General features: G+C 45.0%; 1 protein-coding gene across 1 annotated transcript in view; it reads left to right on the plus strand.

Annotated features, from left to right (window-relative positions):
* Positions 1-11461, plus strand: part of NIN (ninein) — a 97334-nt gene that overhangs the window by 63299 nt on the left and 22574 nt on the right. The window contains exons 18-23 of the mRNA XM_054716079.1: positions 85-590; positions 1755-3902; positions 5405-5530; positions 5639-5708; positions 7447-7659; positions 9307-9420. Of these exons, the coding sequence (XP_054572054.1) occupies positions 85-590; positions 1755-3902; positions 5405-5530; positions 5639-5708; positions 7447-7659; positions 9307-9420 (3177 nt within the window). The remainder of the gene's footprint in view (positions 1-84; positions 591-1754; positions 3903-5404; positions 5531-5638; positions 5709-7446; positions 7660-9306; positions 9421-11461) is intronic.

Consider the following 11461-nt stretch of genomic DNA (forward strand, 5'->3'; position numbering starts at 1 on the left):
TAGGAAAGAAAGTAATTCTGCCCCATCACATCTCCGCGGCCTGGAGCTGAGTAACATTGTGGTGGTTTTGCTTTCTGACTTTAGGTGCACCATTATGAAAAGCAGCTAGACGAAACCAAGGCTGCCTGTGAAAAGGAGCAGGAGAACATGAGGCAAAAGTGTGAGAATGAAGTGCACATCCTGGAGCAACAAATAAGTGACCTTAAACATGAAATTGCAGAACTCCAGGGCCAGGCAGTGGTGCTCCAGGAGGCACAACATACGACTAACTGCAAACACGAGGAGGAGAAGAAACAACTGCAGCTGAGGTGGGATGAGGAAAAGACCCTCCTGCAGGAGACGCTGAGGCTGGAACATGAGGCAGAGCTCAAGGACAGACTGGAGCAGGCTGAGGAGAGCTTCGCCCGAGAGAGGGAGGGACTTCTTCACAGTGGTGCTTGGACAGAAGAGAAGGTGAGGGGCTTGACTCAGGAACTCGAGCAATTCTACCAGGAGCAGCTGCAAAGCCTGGCGGAGAAGCACACCCTCGAGAAGGAGGAGTTGCGAAAAGAGCTCTTGGAAAAACACCAAAGGGAATTCCAGGAGGAAAGGTAAGAAAATGGGGGAAGTGGAGCAACCTGGGGTGCTGTCCGTCCCAGGCACCAGAAGTTCTAGTCGGAGAAGGAGACTCTAGTAAATCAGAAGGCATAATAGCCCCTTGAAACACTTTTTCAGTTTTTCAACTTGTTTTGCCATTGTTCAGCCATAAACCGTCTTGAGGTTATTGAAACTGTTTTTCTTTTAAAAGGGGAAAGTATGCTTGGTGACAAACTTGTATTTCTTTTTTTAATCCTCACTCAAGGATATGTTTTTATTGATTTTTAGAGAGGGAGAGGGAAGGACAGAGAGAGAGATGTCGATGTGAGAGAGAAACATCAATTGGTTGCCTCCCATATGCACCCTGACTGGAGATCAAACCCACAACCTAGGTATGTGCCCTGACCAGGAATCGAACCTGCAACCTTTTGGTGTACAGGACGATGCTCCAACCAACTGAGCCACCCGACCAGAGCTCAGACTTGTATATTTTAAGGTCACAGATAAGGATAAGATTATTGCAAATGTGGGTCCTTCCTCGTTCAGTCCTGTTGTTTTCTGAGAAAGGCTATTTATAAACTACATTCTGGGCAAAGTCACATTTCCTCCCAGAGTTATGAAACTCTACTGTGTGCTTACCTTACTCATGTGAACTCTCAGGTACACATGAGGCCTTTGGCGCTTCATACTCTGATGACCTCAGTGCTACTTCATTAAATACGAGGCAAAATCATAAGGGACTGTAATACTTGTGGTTTATGTGATTATTATCCTTCAATGCATACTTAATTAAAAAGAAAAAAATTTATATTTCCCAAGTTAGGGGGCTATACATGCATTTGATCATTTACCGTGAAATATCAGTTGAAGTGTTTAGTTAAAAATCTAAAAGCAAAGGCATCCAGGAGAATGCCAAAGAATTGTTTTTCTTTCTAAATTTTTCTTGTAAATGCAGAGAGCACTGAGTCTTTTCCATTATGGCTGCTGGTCTTGGCTCTCAGAAATGACACCCCTTCTCAGTATAAATGAATCACAGAGGGAGAAGTGAAAACTATTTCTAGAACGCATTGAAATCGTTTGCTTGGCAGCTTCTCCTGTGCGTGGGAAATGTTTTGTTTGTTTGTTTGCTTGTGGAGTTGATGGCAGTTTCAGTAATGCTGTATGTTGACCACATTTAGGGGAAAAATGGAAACTGAGTGTACTAGAAGAACCTGTCAGATAGAAGCCCAGTGTCAGGCCGACTGTCAGAAAGTCACTGAGAGGTGTGAAAGTGCTCTGCAGAGCCTGGAGAGGCACCTGCGCCAAGAGCTGAGGGAGCTCCTGGAACAGCAGCGCGAGGAGAGGTCTCAGTGGCAGTTTGAGAAGGACGAGCTCACGCAGGAGTGTGCCGAGGCCCAGGAGCAGCTGAAGGAGACTCTGCAGAGAGAGAAAGCGACGTCCCTGGTCTTGACCCAGGAGAGAGAGATGCTGGAGAAAACATACAAAGAACACCTGAACAGTATGGTTGGTGAGAGAGAGCAGCTACTCAAAGACCTGGAAGACCTGAGAAAGGTGTCTGAAAGGCAGCAAAGCCTACTGTCCAACCAGATCCTGGAGCTGAAACGCAGTCACGAGAGAGAGCTGAAGGACCGCGAGCAGGCCCTGTGCCAGGCGGGCATCTCGGAGCAGCTGGCCAACCAGCGGCTGGAAAGGCTGGAAATGGAACGTGACCAGGAGAGGCAGGAAATGATGTCCAAGCTTCTGGCCATGGAGAGCGTCCACAGAGTGGCCTGTGAGAAAGCAGATCGAGACAGAGCTGAGCTGAGCACAGAAATCGCCCGGCTTCAGAATAAAATTAAGGAGATGCAGCAGGTGGCATCTCCTCCCTCCAGGCTTCAGAATGGCGGCCAGGAAACGGGAGGGGAGGAGGCAGAAGGAAGTGGAGCCCTGTCCCTGCTCCAGCAAGGAGAGCAGCTGTTGGAAGAGAATGGAGATGTCCTCCTGAGCCTGCAGAGAGCTCACGAACAGGCAGTGAAGGAAAACGTGAAGATGGCTGCTGAAATCTCTAGATTGCAACAGAGGCTGCAGAAATTAGAGCCAGGGTCCGTCCTGTCGTCTTGCTTAGAGGAGGCAACCAGTGGGCTTTTCGGAAATTCTGTGGAACAAACGGAGCCATGTTTACTGCAAAACCGAGGGAAGCAAGCAGGCGGTGTCCCCAGGCGGCGCGTCCTGAGCGACCTGCAAGGCGATGAGGCCCGGGACCTGGGAAGCACAGGGACGAGCTCTGTTCAGAGACAGGAGGTCAGAGTGGAGGCGTCTGAAGCGTCCCTGGGGAGTTTTTCCGAGCTTGAAAACAGTGACGAGACCAGGACTGAGACCTGGGACCTGAAGAATCAGATTTCTCAACTGCAGGAACAATTAATGGTCTTACGCGCAGACTGCGATCGAGCTTCCGAGAAGAAGCAGGACCTACTGTTCGATGTTTCTGTGCTAAAGAAGAAACTAGGTGTGCTGGAGAGAATCGCCGAGGCTTCTCCCAAGTACAAGCTGTTATACGAAGACGCGGGCAGAGACAACGACGGTCTCCAGGAAGAGCTGTACGCGTTGGAGACGCGCTACGAGGAAGCCCTGGAAAACAACAAGGAGCTCGCTGCAGAGGTTTTCCGCCTGCAGGACGAGCTGAAGAGAGCCGAAGAAATGACCGACACGTTCCTCAGCCTGGAAAAGAGCTACGATGAGGTCAAAAGAGAAAACGAGGAGCTGCACGTTGTGGTTTTGAGACTTGAAGGCACGATTGAGAGGCTGCAAGAAGGAGCAGCGCTCCAGTGTGGCTGCTCCTCCCTGTGGGGAGCCCAGTTAGAGGACCTGAACCCCAAGCCCGAGCCTGACGGGAAGGTGCTTGTGCTCAGTCAGACACTGGAAGCACCTTCATCAAAGGCTTTGAATGTATGCCGGGTTATAGAACATTATCAAGAAAACCAGTACCTTGAGCAGGAGAACACGCAGATCCTGGGGAAAGTACAAGCACGTGAAATTGCCTGGCTGCACAGAACAATCCAGACTCACGGAGAAAAGCCTGGAGAACAGAACCAGGTGATCATAGAGGAGAACACCACCCTCCTAGGCCTCCAACACAGACATTCCCAGCGTCAGGCCGTGATAGCGGAGTTAGAACTGGAGAAACAAAAGCTGCAGGAGCTGACTAGGAAGTTGAGGGAGAGAGTCACTAATTTAGTGAAGCAAAAAGATGTCCCCGCTCAAGGAGGGAAGGAGGAAGAGCTGAAGGCAATGATGCATGACTTGCAGATCACGTGCAGTGAGATGCAGCAGAAAGTTGAGCTTCTGAGGTAACGTATGCACCTTCTAAAATTCACGGACTCCCACCGAGCACCTGGCCACATCTAACTTCCGCTGCTTGCTGTACCTAGAGACACTAACCTGTTAGTCTCCAAGAAGAGAGCAGTGCTTTAGACTTCCTTCTGCTTCTGTCACCTTAACAAGTAGAATAACCTTGCCTAGGAGGCACCCCCTTCCTCTGTAGGAAATAAATGTCATTCACTGACGTGTGAAAGTTGATAACGGAGCGTGTTTGCTGTTTAACCACGTGCCTCATCCGTGTGTGTCGAGTCTTTAACTCTTTTCTAGCCCTTCATTTGGACGGGTAGAATTTTTGTTGTTGTTAAATGTTATTTTCCTCATGTTGATGAAACATGTTATATGAGAGTGAATGCCTTTTGTATATTATTAGCTTGCTTGGTAGATAACTCTCTTTTTATACTAATATAGGATAAATGTGTTTTGTAGCTTATAGTTTTTTCCCTTATGCCCCTTGAAGATACATGCCAATATTCCATAAACAACAGAAGCTTATCTTAGGACATATAATTTAATTGAGAAGCTATCAGATTCTAATAAATGTGCTTGAAAATAAAGACAACAACAAAAAGACTTGAACCACTGCTCACTTGACTTTATAAAATACGTTGCAATATCTTCTAGCCCAGTGGTCGGCAAACTCATTAGTCAACAGAGCCAAATATCAACAGTACAACGATTGAAATTTCTTTTGAGAGCCAAATTTTTTAAACTTAAACTTCTTCTAACACCACTTCTTCAAAATAGACTCGCCCAGGCCGTGGTATTTTGTGGAAGAGCCACACTCAAGGGGCCAAAGAGCCGCATGTGGCTCGTGAGCCGCAGTTTGCCAACCACGGTTCTAGCCAATTTGGTTTGTAAAAAAATGTGTAAAAGATTGCATCATGTCTGAAATATCTTAATGATATGAAACAAAATAATTTAATTCTGGATGTAGTTTTCCCTCTTCTTACTTCAGATGATTTTCCGTTCTAAAAACCAGAATATAATGAAATGGAAAAAAATTCACAAAGTGAACATGGTGTATATTTCAGCATGGCCCTTTTATTCATGTAGTGAACTTTCTTTCTCTGGGTACCTTGGGGCCTAAAACTAAAGCTAGTACAAATGAGTAATAAGGTGTCTGTCCATTGGCAGCAGGCAGGCCTGGAGACTGAGATAAAGGAAGGTATTTGCTCAAAGCAGTAGGCTCGCCACAGACACCATCAGCTACCAGAGTGGGCATTGCGTCTCCCTCTGTCTCCATGCGCAAGTGTTTTAGCCACACTTCCCTAATGTCTTAGTGAGAGTCTTACTTCCCATAAGAAATGAGTCAAAATGTTATAGTTTGATTTCTAAGAACAGAGACTACTAATTTAGACTTCTCATTTTAACTGGCATGAAATGCTTGTTTCATTGGAAATTACTAGAAAGTATTTTCCAAAGACTCCAGATGACTGCCTTGTTGTAACTACTTTTCAAATCTCTGCTTCAGATATGAATCTGAGAAGCTTCAAGAAGAAAATTCTATTTTGAGAAATGAAATTACTACTCTAAGTGAAGAAGATAGCATTTCTAACCTGCAGTTGGAGAAATTAAATGGATCTCAGGAAGAAATGTGGTAAGACATATACTTACGTTTTCTTAAGGCATTTTTGCAGGGACTAAAACTATTTTACTTCAACATTTAAAGCCTAACTCTTAAGTTATGTTTTCATTGTCCCTTTAGGCAAAATATAGAAACTGTAAAACAGGAAAAAGCCGCAGTTCAGCAGATGGTTGAAAATTTAAAGAAACAGGTAAGGAGATATTTCATACTTCCCAGTGTTACTTGAGTCTGAAATGTTCTTTTTTTTATTTGAAATTTACAGATTTATAGGATATGCTATTGGAATAACATAGCTAGTGGTGGTAAGGTTGTAAATTCAGAGATTCAAAATGGAACTTATGATGACTCTTAAGTTTCTATTTTTTGTGGGTTTAATAATGTATTATTATTTCTTGGCTCTGAGTGCTTGATACAAGTTTTATGTCAGTGGGAATGGGGAGGTGATACTTCTAAAACCAAACCTATGTCATACTAGTTTTATCCCTCAGAAAATTAAATGAGTTTCTTTTTTCTGATTAGAAAAAATTAAAGAGTTGCAACTGTTAGCTTCTTCCTCTTTTTTCACCAGGATTGGAAGCAGAAAGTTAAGTACAAAATTTCACAGATACAGAATACCAATTAATCAGTATCTTTTCACAGAATTATGATTTATTTAGATAACTTGTGCCAGTCAATGCCCAATTTGTACAATTTCACAACATGCAATTGTGTGGGTAAAGGCCACTTAAAAATCTGTCTGAAACAGTCAGTAGTCAAGGGCATCCTGGGAAAAGGGTAGACAAGGTATTAATGTCCCAAATGTATTTTGTACACTTATAAACAAACTAGAGGCCCAGTGCACGTATTCATGCACAGGTGGGGTCAGGCCGGTGGGGGGCCATGGGCAGTTGGCGGCCAGCCCTGCCCCCAATCAGGGTGTTGGGGGCCAATCGGGGGCTGGGCGGAGCTGGGCGATCAGGGCCTGGATCAGGCTGGTTAGCTGCCACAGTGTGTGTCATAGCCACTGGTTGTTCTGGTCGTTCTGGTCGTTCCACCATTCCAGTGGGCTTTTATATACATAGATGGCAAAACCCAGATGAAAAATGAATAACCGATATGAATGGTCAAGTCACAGAAAAAAATAAGAATACAACAAATAAAAAGATGGTCAGCCTCCTTGGTGATTAGGGGAGTACAAATTAAATGAGTTTCTTTTTTCTGATTAGCAAAAATTAAAGAGTGATTTCATCAAGAAAAAAGAGGTGGTGAGGAAACGAAGGTGCTCATACCTAGTTGGTAGAACTCTAAGTTGGTAGCACTGCGAGAAAGACGTTTTGGGGATATCTATAAAAATAGTAATGTATATGCCTGCCTTCTAACCCAACAGCCCCACTGCTAAAAAAATAAAAGATCCTAAATACAAAATGCTAACATGTGTAAGTGAATTTTCCAAAAGATTGCTTTGTTTCTTCATCATTAAAATTCAATGCATTATGCAATGTCTTGATCCTTGGAATACCCGACAGCCACTAAAATATATAGCATATGGTGGTTTTTGAATGCACTGACTTAAAAGATGGGTCTGTAAGTAGGAAAACAGGCTGTCCAAACATCTGAAATGATTCCAATTTTTGTTATAAAAAAAGAAATCTCTCTGTGTACAGTATACGGGTTTTATTATATGCATAGAAAGCAATCTGGAGGGATACACATGTTTCCAGCTGTGAACCATGGCTACTCATGTGGCGTGGATTTGGACTGAGTATCTGTCACTTCCTCACACACTTCTGAACTGACTGAATGTGTAACAGTTACTCTGTATTACTTCTGTTATTAAGTGTGTGTGTAACTTCATCTACATATCGAGGGAAAAACCAATTAGTCTCTAAATCTGTTTTTTAGCAGAAGTAGGGTAACTAGTTTTTAAAACTTATTTCAATTTTAATTAGATTTCAGAATTAAAAACCAAAAACCAACAGTTGGATTTGGAAAAGATGGAACTTAGCCAAAAGAACTCTCAAAATCAGAGAGAACTGCAAGAGCTTAATCAACGTCTGGCGGAAGTGCTGTGCCAGGAGAAGGAGCCAGGGCGCGGCACGTTTGAGGAGTGGGAAGAGGAGAAGTCTACTCTGGAAGAGGAACTGGAACGCTGTAAAGTGCAGGTATGGCCAGCAGCCACCCCACAGCCTTTGTGGAGGAAATCCCAACAAATAAAAGAAATGCTTATACTGTATTACATTTCTTGTACATAAAGTCTTAGTAATGAAAACAGTGTGGCCCTAATCAGTTTAGCTCAGTGGATAGAGCATCAGCCTGCAGACTCAAGGGTCCCAGATTCCATTCCGGTCAAGGGCATGTACCTTGGTTGCGGGCACATCCCCAGTAGGGAGTGTGCAGGAGGCAGCTGATCGATGTTTCTCTCTCATCGATGTTTCTAGCTCTCTATTCCTCTCCCTTCCTCTCTGTGAAAAATCAATAAAATATATTTAAGAAGAAAACAATGTGATACTGGCATATGAATAGATAGAGATATATAGATGTGTATTTATGGATGGCCCAGATCTTGGTTTCTAAACACCTTTCTCCTATAAAAGGAACCAGGGCTCCTTGGAAAAATGATGGATTCCAAGGCTGGAGGACAAAGAAAATTCAAGATGAGCCTGGAATATTTCATCGTGCCAGGAAGAAAAAAATGCTCAGAAAAAATGGGGCATGTTGAAAGGTCACAGGGCCCAAACTCCTTTAGGCCAAAGATGGAACGATTTCAGCAACAAAGTAATCATAGTAAAATATAAAATAAATAAGCTTATAAACGTAGGATAAAATAAATATCTATATGACCACACCGATATAAAAAACTGAGTAAGTAAATAAAGGGGGGAGACACACTGTCTTCCTTAGAGTAGAATTCCAATTAATAAATGTAGAAAAAAATATGCCGAAACCGGTTTGGCTCAGTGGATAGAGCGTCGGCCTGCGGACTCAAAGGTCCCGGGTTCGATTCCGGTCAAGGGCATGTACCTTGGTTGCGGGCACATCCCCAGTAGGAGGTGTGCAAGAGGCAGCTGATCGATGTATCTCTCTCATCGATGTTTCTAACTCTCTATCCCTCTCTCTTCCTCTCTGTAAAAAATCAATAAAATTAAAAAATAAATAAATAAATGTAGAAAAAAATAGAAAGTCATTAGAAGGCAAACACCAGAGTAGTAATTGTAGACAAAACCCACTGGTAGACACTAAAATTAATAAGCAAAAGTTTAAGGAGAAACACGATCTTCATAGCCTCAAGTATGTCTCCGAGAGAGAGAGTTACTTTACAGCGGGGAAATCTTCAAAAACTACCCTAAAAATCATGTCCATGCCTTTTGAGAGGAGAACCTTTTAAAAGATCGTTCAGTTAGTTCCATTCAGTGTAAGGATGAATGGCCATAAAACGGTGTCGTTGATTCTCTCTCTCTCTCTCTCTCTCTCTCTCTCTCTCTCTCTCTCTCTCTCTCTTTCTTTCTCTCTCTCTCTCTCTCTCCCCCTCCCTCCCTTCCTCTCTTTTCTGGAGCACATCCGCTCCTCTTTCCTGTTTGTTCCTCTTTTGTCCCTCAAGAGACCTCTCTCTCTCCCTCTTTCTCCTAAGCACCAAGGGTCCTTCTACTTCCTCTGTAACTTTCTACGTAAACCTTCCCTTATTTAAAAACAAAACAGTGTGCCATTGAATTTGTGCTAGTGAGTCCCTAACGCTGCCTTTTTGTGGCCTCGTAAGTTTCCTCAGGCTAAATGAATGTGTCTGTTACTTAACTTTTTAATTTTTTTCTTAGTCCTCCACTTTAGTGTCTTCTTTGGAGGCAGAACTCTCTGAAGTTAAAATACAGACACATATTGTGGAGCAGGAAAACCTCCTTCTCAAAGATGAACTGGAGAAAATGAAGCAGGTAAGACTGCTGCTTAGGAGCGGTCCGGGGGAACCTTGTGGAACAGTATGTACCTGACGGCCTGGCTTTGCCAGCCGCCAAATGTCCTTTTGAATGAATCCTGTCAACTAGCTTATTGCTTGGTGAAGTTGAAGGCTTGCAATACAAGTCTATTTTTAAGGGCTTTTATTGCTAAATCTCTAGCTCTAGTTTGTAACTTACATATGTCGTAGACTGAAATTCTGTTGCTATGAATGATCACAACCACTTCAGTTTAAGGAAATTGATGTTCTGCTTTCTCCAAACCGGATGAAAAAGTAATAGAAGTTTGTCTAAAAAGAAGGTAACTTTTTCCTTATAACTTTAATAACTACCCACCCAGATTCATGAGACACAGGCGAAGTTGGTCCTTCTTATCCTTTCCTCACAGCAAGTATGAGGCGTCTCAGGCATAAGGGTAAATTCTAGGGGATTATCAGGGATGCAGTCTCACTTATGAATCTGGCTTTCAGAGCCTAGTTCCAAGTTTCAAAGACTTAATTTTAAGTATAAAAGAGAGTTTACCTTAAAGTTATATCCTGGACATTGTCCTATTTTATTCTTTACTAGAGGCCTGGTACACGAAATTAGTGCAGAGGGGCCGGGGGAGTGTCCCTCAGTCCAACCTCCGCCCTCTCACAATCTTGGACACCTCGGGTATGGTCCCTAGGCCTGGCCAGTGATCAGGGCCTATCAGGGCTTTCCTTTCCCCAGCTGCCGACAGCTGGTCCCGCCCACACCGCTGCCACTGCTTGCCATCTATGTGTCACTGCACCCCCTCCACCACCACCAGTCACCTCCCTCTGCAGGCAACAGGCGTGGGGTGCAATCGCTTGGCTGGCCTGGGCCTCCCTCTGCGGAGCGATTGCTGGCCAGCTCCACACACCTGGCACAGCGTTGCTGGCCAGTGGCCTGGGCCTCCCTCTTTGGGGTGATCGGTCGCAGAGCCCCCACATCGATTGCCCCACAGAGGGTGGCCTGGGCCTCCCTCTGCAGGGCGATCATGGGGCAGTGGTGGGGCCCCGACCAATCGCATCACACCTGCCTTGGCTGGCCTGGCGCCAGTGCATGTCATAGCATGGTCGTCCAGATGGTCATTCTGCTGTACAGTTGTTCATCAATTTGCATATTATACTTTTATTATTATAGATTCTGAAATTTTCAGTGAGTACAGGAATCTTTCTGCTTGAGCAAAACTGATTTATAATAGGAGAATTTCATCATTCCATTTTATTTAATTTACTTCAAAATGGATTACTTTAACATTATGACATCCTTAGGTTATAAAATTCTCTCTTGTATCTGCTCATTTTATGAGCATAACGGTGTCCCTACCACTGAGTGTTCTGTTCGTGTTGACCTCTAAGTGACTCCTGTCAGTCTTGATTCCCTAATCCTATATAATAAAAGAGGAATATGCAAATTGTCCGGGACACCATAACATCATGACCGATCAGCAGGAGGCATGTACAGCAGGAGCGGGTGGACGGGGACTGCCATCACCAGGGGGGCCTCCACGCAGCCCAGCCCGGGGGCAGCCCCCGGCGGAAGCAGAGGTGCCCCGGCAGAGGTGCGTCCCTGGCCTGGGACGTGGCACTGCCTGTGTGCGTCTTGCCTGCGTCCCTGGCCAGGGACGTGATGCTGCCTGCGTGTGTCCCTGCCCAGTTTATTAATAAACTAGAGGCCTGGTGCACGAAATTCGTGCACGGGGCGGGGGGGGGGTGTCCCTCAGCCCAGCCTGCACCCTCTCCAATCTGGGACCCCTTGAGGGATGTCCAACCGCCCGTTTAGGCCCGATCCCGGGATCGGGCCTAAACGGGCGGTTGGACATCCCTCTCACAATCCAAGACTGCTGGCTCCCAACCGCTCGCCTGCCTCTGCCTGATTGCCCCTAACCGCTTCTGCTTGCCAGCCTTATCACCCCCTAACCACTCCCCTGCCAGCCTGATCGACGCCTAACTGTTCCCCGGCTGGCCCGATTGCCCCTAACTGCCCTCCTCTGCTGGCCTGGTCACCCCTAACT

Source organism: Eptesicus fuscus, chromosome 5 (assembly GCF_027574615.1).
Source record: "Eptesicus fuscus isolate TK198812 chromosome 5, DD_ASM_mEF_20220401, whole genome shotgun sequence".
Lineage (NCBI taxonomy): Eukaryota > Metazoa > Chordata > Mammalia > Chiroptera > Vespertilionidae > Eptesicus > Eptesicus fuscus.